This window comes from Herpailurus yagouaroundi, unplaced genomic scaffold, assembly GCF_014898765.1.
Source record: "Herpailurus yagouaroundi ecotype Mexico unplaced genomic scaffold, PumYag 203, whole genome shotgun sequence".
Classification (NCBI taxonomy): domain Eukaryota; kingdom Metazoa; phylum Chordata; class Mammalia; order Carnivora; family Felidae; genus Herpailurus; species Herpailurus yagouaroundi.
Window position 1 is genome coordinate 20,174,855 of NW_024412434.1, and position 16,998 is coordinate 20,191,852.

The 16,998-nt window shown below is 46.4% G+C and overlaps 1 protein-coding gene across 1 annotated transcript in view; it reads left to right on the plus strand.

Moving 5' to 3' along the window:
- The window catches only part of FAM171A1 (family with sequence similarity 171 member A1), a 103,368-nt gene that overhangs the window by 21,058 nt on the left and 65,312 nt on the right, over window positions 1–16,998 (plus strand). Inside the window, exon 2 of the mRNA XM_040451329.1 lies at window positions 13,124–13,351. Coding sequence (XP_040307263.1) covers window positions 13,124–13,351 — 228 coding nt within the window. The remainder of the gene's footprint in view (window positions 1–13,123; window positions 13,352–16,998) is intronic.

A 16,998-nucleotide genomic window follows, 5' to 3' on the forward strand; every position in this document is an offset into this window, starting at 1 on the left:
AATACTTGTGGGTCAGAGATGAAGGACTATTTATTACTCACAGCGGCCGCAACAGCCAGAGGATCAGTGTTCTTGCCCAAGTTTCCCGAGCCCTGTCTCCCATAGGGCAGTGCAGAGAGGACCAGATGATACCACATGCAGTGGGTTGCATTACAGAAGTTTAGGGAACCTAAAGAGCCTGTTTGCATTTGCTTAGAGGGAGACACGTCTATCTTGCATGGCTGTTCACTAAGCATCCTTGAGGAGATAGTTCAGGACAAAGAGTAGAATATTTTGTGTCTTATAAGATGTTCACAAATACAAGAGACCCATGTAGAGCTCTCTCCTCTCAGTGACAGTTCCTTGTGTCCTTGGGACTTGTCAGGGATGGGTGTGAAAGAGGAGGAAGAATCTTCCATGAACCTTCTCAGGAAGTCTTTTGTCAACTGTCTAAAGATGTTGATGATCCTCATTTAAGAGTTAGGTGTTGGGGGCCCCGGAGTGGCTCAGTTGGTGAAGCACCCAACTCTTGTTTTCAGCTCAGGTCATGATCTCATGGTTCATGAATTCCAGCCTTGCATCGGGATCCACACTGACAGTGCAGAGCCTGCTTGGAATTCCCTCTCTCCCTCTCTCTCTCTGCCCTTCCCCTGCTTGTGTGCTATCTCTGTCTCTCTCAAAATAAATAAATAAAACTTAAAAAAAAAAAAAAAGAGTTAGATGTTGGGAAACAATCACCAAAGTAGCAAACAGTTATTAAACCCCACACTGCGTGCTGTGTTAAATACTAAGCCCTTTACTTCCTCACTATGGCTCCATGAGCTGATCATGGTAGGTGGGCAGTGTAACCTCCTTTATTACAGATGAGAAAACTAATTAAGAGCATTAAGGAATAAGTAGGGAGATGAGAATCTTCCAGGTCATCAGAGTCCTCAGCCCTGTGCTCTGAAGAGCACGCTATCTTCCCTTTTTTATTTCTCTTTCCTTGAGAGACTTTTAGAGGTGGAGGCTGGGGAGGCATTGAGATTTTGTTTCACCAGGTAAACTTAGAGGAATTGGACAGGAAAGCAAGGAATAACCTCGTGCTTGCAGCCGCCTTACGGACATCACCGCTGGTCCTTCGGGGAATCCCACAAGTCTTCAAGGCATTTGGCATCCCTGCTTTATGAATGAAGAGATGGAGGTCAAGGAGGCTGAAGGCAGCCCTGGTCACTGGGGCCACGAGACCTGCATTGTGTACACATTCCGTACTAGTTCTGGGGACTTTCGTATCAAGGACCTTCAAGTGCCCTAAGATATTTAAGCTTAGTTCTGAAACAGAAAAGAACATTTTAATAATAGGTTCACTGTAGCTTGTTAACTATCTCCATTTCCTCGGAAAGATAAGCACACATGTGTAATTTAATCACTGTGTTGACTAAACTCAGCTGCTTCAAGGACCTTTATCTTTCTTTCATAAAAGTTCAAGTGCCAGAGCCTCACACACTTGGGCTATTCACGGCCTTCCAGAAGCCACTTCAGCTTCCATATTTTGCCCTTTATTTTTTTCAGTTCTAAAAGTAATTAGGGGCGCCTGGGTGGCTCAGTCGGTTAAGCATCCGGCTTCAGCTCAGGTCATGATCCCACGGTTTGTGGGCGTGAGCCCTGCATCAGGCTCTGCGCTGACAGCTCAGAGCCTGGAACCTGCTTCACATTCTGTGTGTGTGTCTCTCTCTGCCCCTCCCTCGCTCATGCTGTGTCTCTCTCTCAAAAATAAATAAACATTAGGGGCGCCTGGGTGGCGCAGTCGGTTAAGCGTCCGACTTCAGCCAGGTCACGATCTCGCGGTCCGTGAGTTTGAGCCCCGCGTCGGGCTCTGGGCTGATGGCTCAGAGCCTGGAGCCTGTTTCCGATTCTGTGTCTCCCTCTCTCTCTGCCCCTCCCCCGTTCATGCTCTGTCTCTGTCCCAAAAATAAATAAACGTTGAAAAAAAATTTTTTTTTAATAAATAAATAAATAAACATTAAAAAAAAATTTTTTTAAGTAATTAATGACTCTGCTTCCTCCCTACTAGCTCCCACTTAGCACTTTCTGGCTGTTCTTTGCCTAGAGAAAGAAATGACTTACTAAAAGAAAATTTTTTTTAACAATAAACATCTGTAGGCTTCTTTATTCAAAATAAATGTCATGTCCTGTTGCCCATGACCTAGCCCTAGACAAAAAGTATGAAAAATGAGTACCCATAGATAAAAGGAGATCTGGAAACACACACGCGCGCGCGCGCGCACACACACACACACACACACACACACACACACACACACAGTTTTTCCTCCACCAGGTTCCCTTGGCAACCATCCACTAGCATCTTCCAGCAGATCTTTAAAGCTTGGCTAAGGTGTGTATGTTAATTTTATAGACATGCTTAATATTGCTCATTAACTTCACAGTTCACAGATTCTTCCAAACTCTCCTGAGGGGACTTTGTGCCTTTGTGAAATTTTTAAAACACTAACAGAACAGAAGCCTCTTACAGTGGTTTCTTACAGTGATTTCTTTACAAACACTTGGTGGGTCCTCCTGTTAACCACCGTGTCACATCGTCGTAATTCTCTCATTCAGTTTGGAAGGATGCTTTGTGCCCTTATACGTGCATTTACCATATTTACATTTCCATGTGAGAGTCATCACATGCTTTCCGTATCTAACTAAAATGAGGCTATTGTTAGGTTTTTACATGTGCACTGATGTCTACGGAAAAGATCTCTAGAGTTGGACCCACAGCGTTTTTTAAAGCTATATTTAATGCCATTTTGATGTTCAGTAACTGCTTCAATCCATATTTCTTCTGAACACTCGAAGCATCTTTCATTTTAAACTGGTGTGAATTTTTTTGGAGAATTCTCCCCCAAGATAACTAATCCTGCCTTCCCATAGTACTTTAAAGCTACATCTCAGTGACTCCTGTTACCACGTATGAGGATTGGGACTGTGTCAGCTTAGGCTATTGTCAGGTAACTTGTTTAGGCGGGATCATAGGAAAATTCTGAAATGATTTTGCTTGAGAGTACTTGGTTGTGATGTAAGTTGTTCAGTTGAATCAGGTCAATCCAGCAATAGTTTCCGGATTATCCTGGGATGTTTACCCAAATAACCTTTTGATTAGTTGCAAGAACGTAATCACTTTATGGTTGCTTTCATAGCATAATCCACATATGGAACCAGCCCCAGAAAGCTTCGTTTTGTCCCAGGTGCAATAACAGAGAATTAGTTCTGCCATTTAACTTATCACTAAATGGATAGACTTAACAGGATCCTTATCCAGTATGTTGCAGTAGGTTGTTGGTATTTGAGGATTACATTTTCTACTTCGATCACAGAGTGTTTCAGGTGGGGCGAAAAGTCAATGTCATGCATGTATACATCAGTATTCTCTATATCATAGCTTCTTTGTGAATGTTTATTGTGTATGTCAACATTCTCAGCAACTTGGTGATGTTGGGTAGAAGGTGTTGTTAATGGGATGATCGTAGGTTTGGCCCTCATGCATATTTCTTATGGGGGGGGGGGGATCCACTGATTTATGGCCCTTGACAGCTTTGCCAAGACAGAAGTAACATAAGTGAGAGGGACAGACAAGTGATGGGGGGAGGTGAGAGAACATGCTGTATGCAGAGCCTGTCAAGACTGTGATGAGAAATAAACTCAAAGCACATGCCTGCAGAGGTAGGCAGCCGCTCATGGAAACAGTACCCATTGGATGCCTGCGGAGATCTCTCTCTATTCCAAAGGGAAGCTGTAACTGTTCAGTCTACCATGTAGCTGTCCTTTCACGAAGTTCAGAGACAAGCCAGTTACAATCCAGAGATCATAAGACAGAAAAAGGCCCAAAATGGGATGCTGACTTCCCAGGGTCTGCAGCAGCAAACTTACCTCTCATATGCTTTTTCAAGTGAATAGAGATTCAAATGGAAATACAGAGATTGTAATCCTCCACTGAAAATCAAGGGACACATTTCCAAGGAAAACCTCCCAAAGTGGGGGTGGCTGTCAGATATTGTGACCACAGATTAATAGAGAGGTTTCAGGGCACTCCCGATAGCATCGACCAGAGCCACAGGTGTCTTAGGTACAGAATGGCTGCTGACAGGTGGACCAGGAGGGACTAGGGCCCAGCGGATTTGTCCCTCTCGAGTATACCTACGTTGTCCTTTCTCCTCCTGAAGACAGAAATGTTGGTCTTTGCAGAAGAACACCAAACTGAACATCACTTTTGTAACTAAGCACACATGAGATTTACCAAATGTTTGAAGTGCAGCTAAAATTGAACAGTTGTAGCAGATGTTTATTGACCTACATATTAATAAGTAATGTATAACATGTTATTTACATATAACGCAATGCATATGTTAACATATCATTATGTATAACTAATATAGTATATGTTAATATATAGGTTATATAGGATATGTTATACAATATATAGTATAACATATAGATCTCTAAAACATACATATATAATTTGCTTGAAGGACATGATTAATTACATTTTGAGAGCAAATAAAACTGAATGATAAGGTGCATATGCACTGTGTGAACCTGGAGAAAACACAAGAAAACTCTAGTGTAGTGCTCGCACAAAGCGCATTCTAATTTTGCCTGATTACAAAGTAAAATACACCTTTCGTAATTATAAAAGAAATAAAGTAGATAATTGCCTCTCAGCAGGCCCAGCGTCTTAGGACATGCCTGTAAATAGCTGCATAAAGGCAGGGAAACTCTGCGACTCTACCGATACCGTAAAAATGTCAGTACAAGTAACATGGGGCAGAATCTCTTAGAGCAGAGGTCCGGTAACATTTCAAAACCAGCATCCCATTTGGAAATTGTTTTCAAATGATCGAGTCATGTCTTACTGTTTCACGTGAGACATGAAAAACCATGAACTCCCCCTGAATTTGGGTTAAATCTAATCATAGTGCCGGAGGCGAATGAGAGGATTCTCCCACCGCTTGGCCCGGCGTGAAGCAGCCACAGGAGCTCCAGGCAACTTGGGAGGGAAACCCTTGCTTGGTCTGCCAGCGGAAAAGGACTTCTGTCTGCAGGGCCCCAAGGCCAGCCTGGCAAACGCTGTGTTCCCAGCCGGCTGGGGGTTGCCGTGGAAACCAACAGCTCTAAAACCCAAAAGGAAAGAAAAAATTAAAATCCCAGAATAAAGACCAATTTGAGGGGATATGAAAGGGAATGAAGAACAGCCAGAGGGAGCCAAAAACTTCACAGAAACAAAAACAAAACAAAAGACGGTGTCCCCGCACTCCACTTTCCCGTCCGAGATGAAGCCAGAGTTTGTTGGGTTACATCGCAGAGGCCGGTCAGAGAGCAGGTGAAAGCAGCCTCCCAGCCCCGTCCCCAGTGAAAACCGCAAAGGGCTTTGCAATCTGGAGCGGTCCGCGTTAGCACATGACCGTAAGAGAGATGTTGAGATGTTGGCTTTGGAGTTTGGGCGAGAGATTATAAAATAATGTGTTCTGTCGTTTGTAGGGAAATAACTCAGGGCATAAAGTATTTGAAGAAGGAGGAGAGAGAAAAACAAGGCCCCTCGGTGTTTGTGGGCAGCATGGTAATAAAACTGATGGGGGTTCCCTCTGTCCCTCTGCAAAGTGTGACCGTCTTCCCTTCCTCTGCCTCCAGATACGTTCCCTTCCTCTGCCTCCGTTCAGATACGTTTGCTCTGAACTCGCCACTTAACTGGTGCCTTCTCTGAGGCCAACAATTTGAAACAGGCTTGTTGCATTTAGTTCTAAATCTGTGGCAGAAGAAAGGAAATGACTAAAAGATAATGTTTCATTTTCTACCCACAAAGCAGATGCTCTCTGTTCTACTTCAAATGGACTGGCTTGTGCCCACAGAGCCAAACTGCACATTTGCCAAGAGCAAAGGAGCTCTGAATCATGGCGGAGGGAGAATGCCCGAGTGCTTGTTGCTTCCTTCTTGATTCTTTCACTGGCTGATGAAATTTTGAGAAGAATGCTCCAGAGGCGGTGACTGAATTCCTGATCCTGAAATAAATTGCTGAGTAAGAATATGTAGCGAGGAGAGTCCTAGGCACACATTCCGGGGGGTCCGCCCACCGCGAGCGGACAGAATTGGAACACAGGATGGGTATTATGTTGGTCAGCGTTCTCCAGAGAGACAGCATCAATAGGATGTATGTTTATGTAGAACGAGATTTATTATAACAGAACTGACTCATGGAGGCTGACGGAACTAGAGTATGGAGGCTGACAAGTCCTGGGATCTGCAGCATGATTCAGCAAGCTGGAGACCCAGAAGAGCCAAGGGGTGGTTTCAGTCCAACACCTGGCAGACTTTAGGCGCAGAAAAAAAAAAAAAAAAACAAACAAACCTGTATTTCAGTTCAAGTCAGAAAGCAGGAAAAGCCAGTGTCCCAGTCCAAAGGTAGGAGGAAGTTGGGGGAGGGTCAGCCTTTTTGTTCTATTCAGGCCTTCAACTGATTGGGTGAGGCCCACTCGTGTTAAGGAAAGCAAATCTGTTTTACGCAGTCTGATTTGAATGTTAATCTCACCCAGAAACACCCAGAATATTGCTGACAAAATACCTGGGCACCCCATGGCCCAGTGAGGTAGACACATAAAATTAACCATCACAGATACTGAGAAGTTGGGCCAGAGGGTGGGAGGAGGCCCTAGCGGGTACCTCCCAAGGAGATAGCCCTCAGCTGTACAGCGTCCTGCTAGGATAGTGCAGAACTTGAGGAGTGCAAGCACCACGACCCACTCTAGCTGGTTTAACTAGACAAGACATCATTAAAGCATGTAGGTGACTCACAGAAGTTCTGGGAGGACCAGGCTGGGCAGTCAGAACAGCGCCTAAGCCAGATGGCAAGACTGAGCCCAGGACGCCCTGTCCCCCTCCTGCACTGAGACAGGGCGGCTTCCACTGCTGGCCCCAACCCACAGGCACCCTCCTCAGGCCAAAAAAAAAAACCTGCGTTTTTACGTTGCTGTCTTCTAAATCAGAACCCAGCATGAGGTCATCAGATTAGCAGAGCCCAAGTGTCCCTCCTTAGCACCAGGGAGGCTGGGAAACCAAGTTTCTGGCGTCTGCCTTTGGCTGAATGTGTGATGTGGGAACATAGTCAAGTAGAGAAGGCCGTTCAGAAGATGCCTTCGTCTTCCCCGCACTACGCATCCCGCCAGCCTCCCTTCAGTTCTCGTCTCTTCCAGAAGCATCCCTCATCGAACTCGATAAACCGTAATCATCAGGGCCAGTATTCGTGCAGGACTTTGCACAGCCAGCGTTCTCTGATCCAGTTAACAGAACACTCGCAGGCAGCCCCCTCGTAAGTCCTCTCCTGTCACCCCTACGTCACCTCTGCCTCCACAGAGCTTTTGGGTCTGTCCTCGCTGTTTTTGTTTGTCAACTCCAGACCTTATTGGTGTCTTCTTTGCTGTATTTTTTCCTCTGCCTTACCCAGCTTCGTCCTTTTTGCTCTCTGGCACATGGGTTGGCCTGACCTCCCCCACAGCCCCCAAAACTCTAAACGTCTTAAAAACAGAAGCCATCCCTTTTTTCTTCTGTTTTTAATCTCTGACAGTGCCTAATACCTGCTACACATACAGTTGCTGATCAGTAAATATTTTCTGATTATTGCAGCGCGTTAGCTGTCTGAATTAATGTTTTTCAAATGAATGTCGGTAGTGTCTGTTTAAGGCAGTAGTGACTAGGAAATAAATGGAATAACAGCCAACAACAACAACAAAAAACCAGGGATATTTAATCCGTGTACCAGATGATATCTGGAAATGTCTGTCAGTGTTACTGACTCATTCAGCATACATACTGGTTGCCTACTGTGTGCCAGACATGGAACACATGATTGAACAAGAAGAGAAGAAACAGACAACATAGCTCTCTCAAAGCTGGCATTCTGGAAGAGTCAGGCAGTTAATAAGCACATAAGTTATAGAAACGTGATAGAATTGCCGAGTGTCATGCATAAAAGAAAAAGCAAAGCAGGACAGTATCAGAAGCACAGGGTGGGGTTGGGATCGGGGTTTTAGATAGAACGGTAGGAGGGGCACCTGGGTGGCTCAGTTGGTGAAGCGTCCAACTTTGGCTCAGGTCACGATCTCCAGGTTCGTGGGTTTGAGCCCAGCGTCGGGCTCTGTGCTGACAGCTCAGAGCCTGGAGCCTGCTTCAGATTCTGTGTCTCCCTCCTTGTCTGCCCCTCTCCTGCTCATGCTCTGTCTCTCTCTGTCTCTCAAAAATAAACAAACGTTAAGAAAAAAAAAAAGTACAGAGGATGGATGATATATTTTTTAAAAAATACAGTCATGGGGCGCTTGGGTGGCTCAGGTGGTTCAGCGTCCAACTTCGGCTCAGATCATGATCTCATGGCTCATGGGATTGAGCCCTGAGTCGAGCTCTGTGTTGACAGCTCAGAGCCTGGAGCCTGCTTCAGATTCTGTGTCTCCCTCCTTCTCTGCCCCTCCCCTGCTCATGCTCTGTCTCTGTCTCTCAGCAATAAATAAATGTTAAGAAAAAAAATTTAGATACAAAGGTAGGAATTGTTAAAAAAAAAATTGCTTGCGACAAGCAGAGAAACCTGAATATTTGCTGAGTATAAGGTGATACAAAGAGGTTGTTATATGAATTGGGTATGATAATGGCATTTTGGTTACTTTTAAAGCCCTTATCTGTGGTAAACTGAAATATTTACGGGGAAATAATGTGACCTAATGCAACTGGGATTTGCTTCAGAATGTTGGTTTTTTGCTTTTAATGTTTTTTTTTATTATTATTTTTGAGAGGCTGAGCAGGGGAGGGGCAGAGAGAGAGGAAGGCACAGAATCCCAGGCAGGCTCCAGGCTCTGAGCTGTCAGTGCAGAGCCCAACACGGGGCTCGAACTCACGGACCGCGAGATCATGACCTGAGCCGAAGTCGGACGCTTAACCAACTGAGCCACCCAGACACCCCTGCTTCAGAATGTTTGAGCAGAAAAAGAAAAGAAAGGAAAAAATTGAGTTGGGAGAATAAATAAAACAAGAATGGTAGAAAGTTGGTGTTCGAAACTTTATCAGTGCAGAGGGTTTCCTCAATACTGTTCTAAAATTTCCATATTAAAAGTTAGAAAAAATAAGTGGTGGTCGGTAAAGGCCTCGTTCAAGAGGTGGCATGTAAGCAGACTAAGCTGACGAGGACGTGAGGGAGCCAGATGCACAGAAGGGTGTTGGGGAAGAATATACCAAGCATAGAAACATTCAGCACAAAGCATGCTCCCAGAACCCTAGCCTCCTTGTTGTTCCTTGAATGGGGGGCCACGTAGGAAATGAGGGCTGGGAAATCTTGGGGGGCAGGATAGAGAACACAGAGCCTTTTAAGTCACTGTAAGGACTTCAAGTACAGGTCAAGGAGCATTCAAGCATTTTCTTTGTCGAACCATTCAGGTGCCTTCAGGTCTTTGCTCAGATTGAGACTATACTGCATGATCAGTACCGTCCAGTAGAACCATCTGTGATGCTGGAAATGCTCTGTCTGTGCCAGCCAGTGTGGCATTCCCCCTGCCCACCTGGGGCCAGAGAGTACTTGAAATGTGCCTGGTGTGACCCAGCAGCTCAATTTCGGATTGAGTTTTATTTGGGTTCGTTGAAACTTGAATTTAGATGCCCACATGTGGCTGGTGGCCCCGCCTCGGACAGTGCAGTGTTAGGAGGTGGCTGGCTGCACACCAGCATTTCCCTCCACGCTGGTTTTTATTCGGTTCCAGCAGCCAGGCCGTTCTCACCTCAGGGCATTTGCTCCCCTGCCTGCACCTTTCCCTGGGTGCTTCCTGTGTGTCCTTCCCACCTGATCTTATACAACCCCTCCTAAAAGGCCTTCCAGTTTAGTAATCGGGTAGCTCGGCAGGATCCATAAGCCCCCACTGGCCAACGGAGATAACAGAGTTCATCTTAATACATAGTTAGGTTTGGGCCCTTTATAGTGTCTTCTTTTAACTTGCAAACTGAGAATAGTTTCAGTAAATAGTGCCTCACCTAGACCCTAAGATCACTCCGTTGGTGGGAACAGTTTTGTTTGCTGTTGAATGGATAACCTAATTCCAGATGTTACTCTAGAAAAATGATACCCCAGTAGTCTGTAATAATCACCCAACCATACTAACATTTCCCCTCATCCTGTCACACCAAAAGTAGCAACTAAATGATCTCTTTCAAAGTAGATAATTGCAGAACATAAAGTAGGCTTCTCTAAATTGGAAGAAATTCCAATCGTAGAATCGAAGACGTCGATTATAGTAAAACTCCCTCCTCTGTTGATTCATGAGTTGGTTGGTTAGCTTTGTCCAACTCTTATCTGCTCTTGCGAAGCAGCCAACAGTGAAGAGAGAGCAGAAACCTTGTAATCCCAGTTGTTAGTAAATGTTTCATGACCATAAAGTTCCAGAAATCGTCACTGCCGCCCTACAAAGCCACCCTTCCACTCGCCCTGTTCCGGGGGATTTCTGCTCTGTGAGTATTAATGAAAGCAGAGTTAATTTACATTATAACTTCGCATGCCACCTGGGGACCTAAGGAGTTGAGTTAAATAAGAAAACACGTGTGTGTCATACATCCCGAACATCCTGCATTCAGATAACTGGTAAGGTTGGAGGGGATTAACTCAGCATATTTTGCGATGTCCTATCCTGGTTTTCCATGATGTTGATTTTATCCCTCTTTGGACATTAGTTCTCTCCCTAGATCAAGTAGCCAAGTTCAGTTTCTGTAGCATTTATCTTTTCCTGTCTACTAGGTTTCGAGAGATTACTTTTTTTAATGTTTATGTTTGAGGGAGAGACAGAACACGAACGGAGGAGGAGCAGAGAGGAAGAGAAAAAGACAGAATCCGAAGCAGGCTCCAGGCTCTGAGCTATCAGCACAGAGCCCGATTCAGGGCTTGATCTCAGGAACCGTGAGATCGTGACCTGAGCTGAAGGTGGACGCTTAGCTGACTGAGCCACGCAGGCACCCCTTGAGAGATCTCTAATACGTAGGCCCAGTATTCTCTAGCTGTTCTTTGTGGTCATCTAGTCAAGAAATATGTTAAGTTATTCCGTGAAAAAAAATGGTGATTAACTGAATTCAGAAGGTCCCTTTGGTATCATAAGATTGTTTGGCAAACTACCAAGGCAGAGGTCCTTGAACCAAAAGACGTTCTTCTCAGTTTGGTTGCCACAGCGGAGGTAGGGCTTTGGGTGTAAAGTTACCACCCCCTGAGAAGGATGCCTCAGCCCTGCACTTTGTTTTATCCCTTTCTCCCCTCCAGCTCCCTTCTCTGTGCCCTGGCCCGGCCCCCACTGGACACTGTGACCGAGTGCTTTCAAGCACAGTGATGGGAATAACGTAATGGTAACTGCTGTGTTTACACTTGCTCCGTCCGGTGTCACACTGAATGCTTCCACCTCTGTGTTGACATATGTGTTGCTCTCACCTCCGCTTTACAGAGGAAGAAACAGACCTGGTGAGGATAAGTACCTTGCCCAGGGTCTCATGGCCAGAACCGGGTGGAGCTGAGATTCTAACCTGGCACGGGAAATTGCAGTGGAGCTCTGGAGTGTATGCCCCGGGGGCAGTTCCCACACAGGGCCAGCTCAGAAGCGACTCCCTCCCCCTCGGCGTCCGGCAGGCCACTGAGCCCGACTGCCGTGGTCCTGCACACATGAGCCTCCCTGCACACCCGGAGAGTCCTTGCTCGTCCTTGCCCCCACCTCTTTATCCCAAGGCTTCGATAGGGCTTTCAGGTCTGAGGCAGCTCAAAATGTGTGGCAGGGAGGGGCTGTGTGTGTGTCAGAGTGGACTTATATCACCGAGCACCAGCCACTCATTACACACCCAGGCATAAAGGGTTCCCTGGAGCAGGATTCACCTCTGATTCTTCTGGAGTACTGTGCTGGTGTCTTGTAATCGATGCAGCCCACCTCGTCTCCTCCTGGGTTATTACGGAGGCCCCTTAACTGCACACACCGTCTCCAGTCCTGCCTCTTCCCCGATGCATCGTTTACCTAGAGTCTGATGTTTCTAAACCAAATTTAATTCCCACTCCCCTGTTTAAAAACCTTTGTAACTTCTCATCGCCCTTGGGGTCAAGAGTGAGCCTTTTACGTCCCTTCTGAAGCCCTGAGTGGTCTGGCCCCTACTCGCCTCTCCAAACTTATCTCTTACTGGGCCTCATGCCCCTCACGCTGTCTGTCATGTTGCAGAACCTATTCATGTTTCTCCAGAAAGCATGGTTTTTATCTTGCCTCTGAGCCTTTGCACATGCTGTTCCAGCAGTGCCCCCCTTTGTGCCTGTACCACACGTCATAGCACTTGCTTGTCTACTCACTTTTATTCACCACTGTGACTTGCACAATTACTCACAGTGCTAGGCACAGAGTCGCGGCTCAACAAACCTCTCTTGCATGAATGAATGAAAATCATTCCATTTTAGGTTTTTAACGGGAGTCTGGATCTGGATACCCCCCCCCCCCACCTCGTTCATGATCTGGGTTTGCCAGTATTGCTAACTCAAGTTCCTCTATCTTTTCAAATGTTTACTTCTTATTTTTTTCTGCTTGTAAGTTTCTCCTTTCCCATTCTTCAGGCCCTCCTGTTTAAGACACTTTGGAGTGCTTTTCCGTCTAGTCTTCTTGCCCGCCAGCACAGCGATCCTGGGTGGCTCCCGTCCACGTTCAGCAGGATTGTTGAAGACTCTGGGTGCAGCTCTTTCAGACCGCAGGGTCCTTCTGTAGCAGCCCCAGCCCTGTTTGAGCCCTGTTTGCCAGCAACACTGGGAAGGATAGAAAGAGTATTGTGTTTGTCATGCAATGTCTTAAAGGGATAGGATTTTTCTCTCAGTGATTTGTTGGTGTGAGCAGGGAGGAGCAAAGAGGAAGGCAGTCTGTGACTTGCATTGGCGGGGCGGGGAGAGAGGAAATCATGGAAAGTGACAAAGGATCTCTACCAAGAAAGTGTTCCCTGGTTACAAGGACTCGTATTGTGGACGTCAATCTAGATTTTCCGAGTGCAGCCCACCTTCCACACTCCCCAGCCAGGGCAGGATCGTTGTCGAGGTGGCCCAGGTAAATAGCAGTTGTTCTTTGTTGCCTTTTCCTTATTCCAGAGGTTACACTGAAAGTCCACGTCAGTGATGCCAGCACCCACCAGCCCGTCCCAGATGCGCTCATCGAGATTTTCACCAGCCAGGTCTCCATTGCCTCTGGCACCTCGGGCACGGATGGCGTCGCTTTCATCAAGTTCCAGTATAAGCTGGGCAGTCAGCTGATCGTCACCGCCACGAAGCATGCCTATGTGCCAAACTCTGCCCCGTGGAAGCCAATCCGATTACCTGGTAAGGTTGTCCCGGCCGTTCTGCGAAGCAGAACTTGTGGTCCGGGCTCATGCAGGAGTCAGGCACACAAGCCATTTTGAAAATAGGGGTTGACGTCAGAGACTCTTAAATACAGAGAACAAACTGAGGGTTGATGGGGGAGTGGGGGAGAGGGGCAAATGGGTGATGGGCACTGAGGGGGCACTTGTTGGGATGAGCACTGGGTGTTGTACGGAAGCGATAAACCACGGGAATCTACCCCAAAAACCAAGAGCACACTTTACGCACTGTATATTAGCCAACTTGACAATAAATTATATTAGAAAGAAAGAAAGAAAGAAAGAAAGAAAGAAAGAAAGAAAGAAAGAAAAGAAAGAAAGAAAAAGGAAGGAAGGAAGAAAAGAAAGAAAGAAAAAGAAAGAAAGAAAGAAAGAAAGAAAGAAAGAAAGAAAGAAAGAAGAAAATGATTGCCCTCTACTGCCAAAAATAAAAAAAAGAAAGAAAGAAAATAGGGGTTTAGTCTCTGCTTTACTTTTTGGTCCTCTGATGGGAAGGAAAAGTAGGGTCCTGTATGAAGGAGGTGGGAGCTCTCACTCAATTTACACACACAATGGAATCGAAAACCGTAGAGTTTCTCCGTATTTCCCCAGCGTCCTGTTGTGTACCTTGTTGGTGATAACTGACAGGATGACATTGGGGCAGTGTTCTGGAAGGGAGCTTCAAGGGGCCCAAGAGTCAAGCTGGCCAAAGAGGCAGGGGGTGATCCTTCTCTTTTCCTCCTTCTCACCTGCTAAGGGAAAACACACTCCTCTGTGTTTCCTCAATGCTCTCGCTCACATCCAGCACTTCTGATCACCAGCCGTGTGGCGGATTTTCCATACATCAAGCAGTTCTCAGATTCTCAGATGCCCACTGGGCGTCCTACGGTTGAGCTCAGTTCTGACTCTGTCTACCTGGAGACAGCATCAGATCACACAGGTTAAGGGCTCAGTCCCACGTGACTGTCCCACTTCAGATGCCAGTCATAAGTCCCAAGATGTCACCTGTGCTTCTGACCTGTAGCTCACAGGTTCCCCAGCCCCTCCTCGGGTTTGACTGATTGGCTGGAGCGGCTCACAGAACTCAGGGAAAACAGTTGTTAAAAAACAGAAGTCAGCCAAGTAAACTTGAAGGTCTGTTTGGCTTTATTAAGTGATTCATCAGTCAGGCAGCATTCATCCAGCAAGTAGAGGGGAGCTTCAAGGAGTTGCACAAAACAGGGGGCACCTGTGTGGCTCAGTCAGCTGAGCGTCCAGCTTCGGCTCAGGTCATGATCTCACGGTTCATGAGTTCGAGCCCTGCTTCGGGCTCGCTGCTGCCATCGCGGATGCTTCAGATCCTCTGTCTCCCTCTCTCTCTGCCCCACCCCCACCGGCACTCTCTATCTCAAAAATAAACATTTTTTTAATAAGCAGCTAACATATGTAAACTACCTTACAGTGCCTAAAACACAGTAGAGGCTCAATAAATAGCACAGTGACTGGCAAAATACCAATGTCAGTGTTCATCTCTGTGCCACCACACCACTGGACGCACACTCCATCAGGGTCCCCATTGCCTCTGGGGACACATCTCATACAGCCCTGGCATCTGCCCTCATACACAAAGTTCTCTGTAGTTGAGTTTACATTTATTAAGTACCTACTATGTGCCATGGAACTCCCCTGGCCACTGAGGATATGGATCTAAAGACGCAGAACTTGCCCCTACGGAGTTTATGACTTAGTTTGAGAGTTATGTAGTCAGCCACAGAAGCCATTCCCATCTAAGGAGATGTTTGTGTGTATATGTGTGTAGGGCATCCTGGGGGAGGACTGGTCATCCTAGGTGAGGGAATGAAGACTTCCTGGAGGGGGCAGGAGGGAAGCTGAGTCCGGAGGGTGAAGAGATATTAGTATCAGAAGGTGCTGTCAAAAACACACAGGTTCCAGGACTCACCCATTCAGTCTGGGGACATTGATCCAAAAGTCTGCATTTTAACAAGTAACTCCTCACCCCCAGATACTTAGAGATAAAAGCGTTCACTGAAGTCGGGGACCACTTCTTTGTGAGCTACGGAAAGCAGCTCACAGCTATTTGATATAGATACAACTGAGGAGATAGATCATTTGGAAAAATCTTAGAGAAAGGGGGATAAACCTTTAAAGAAATATTTAGCAGGCAAAATGCAGAAAGCCTCCACGAGAACAGATGGGAGAGAGTTAAGGGAAAGGACAAAACAGAATTGTAAGTTGGATCTCGCGTTTCTAGCTGGTGACGGAACAGATAGAACAGATGGGCAATAGGGTTGAGAAACCCACCACTCTGTGCTTCCTTAAAGTTGACTCAATTGATGTAGTAAGTTCAAAGAAGCTCCCTTCTTCTTCCCCACTCCCCTGTGCTTGGGGCTTTCCCCTGGCTTGGGGCTCAGGCAGAGGTAGATGCAGGTGATGGTGGGGGTGGGGGAGATGGGAGGGAAGGAATGAATGTTGGGGTCATAGTTGATGAGTTCAATGCAGGGGAGATTGGATTTGGGCTGCCTCTTGGACACAAGGGCATTCAGCCTTTAGTTTGAAATGATTTGAGGGCGCTCAAGGGGTTTGGAGGTAGAGGTGTGGTTTGGGGGTCACCAGCATCATGGAGGTCGGAACCGTGACCTCCCCGAAGTATGGGGAGCAGGCCTGGGACAGAACCCAGAGAAAGCCCCCAAAATAGGAAGATGGTCTTTACTGGATAATATATGAAGAAAGTGTTTGACCACCTCCATTTTTCACACTGAGAAATCACTGGAAACAAGGGAAGGTTAAATGGTATCCAGACACCACAGCTCAACCTTTGCTGGGAGAGGAGCTGCACAGAGTAACAGCAGTTTGTTCTGTAAAGTCACACGGGCACTGGGTTAGTCGATACTGAGCCATTGCCTCTAGGGAAAATTCAGGGTTAGGGTCCTGTGAGCCTCCTGTCATAACATTTTCATCAGCTGAGCAATATATCACCTTGGTTTATGTGCGTTCGGGGGTGTTTAAAGACACGTTATTTAATATGTACTGTTGGTTCATAAACATGGAACTCCTGGCCAACAGCTCCATAACTCATGCTTGAACAAAGCTTATCTAACATATATTTTTCCCATGAGCACCTCCCAGCCTTCCTACAGTCAGGAACACTAGACAGCACGTCAGCGCTGTGCCTGGGGGCCGTTTTAAACAGCAAAATCCTGAAAAGAAGCACAGGAATGTGAAAAACTTGGCACTAAATAGATCAGCAGAGGACGCTTACAGTATGAGAGCTGAAAGGAAAAAGCGGAGCGTTGCCTTGTCCGACCTCAGCTGAGAATGTGTGCATCCAAGACTCAAATTTTTGACCCCTCTGTACTTGCACGGAGAAAGCATCATGAGGGCGCCTGGGTGGCTCAGTCAGTTAAGCCTCCGACTTTGGCTCAGGTCGTGATCTCGTGGTTTGTGAGTTCGAGCCCCACGTCGGGCTGTCTGCTGTCAGCACAGAGCCCGCTTAGAATCCTCTGTCTCCCTCTCTCTCTGCCTCTCCCCTGCTCAAGTTCTCTCTCTTTCTCTCTCAAAAATAAACAAACATTAAAAAGTTTAAAAAAATTAAAAAGAAAGCATCATGAGGATTGATTTGGGGGGTCACAA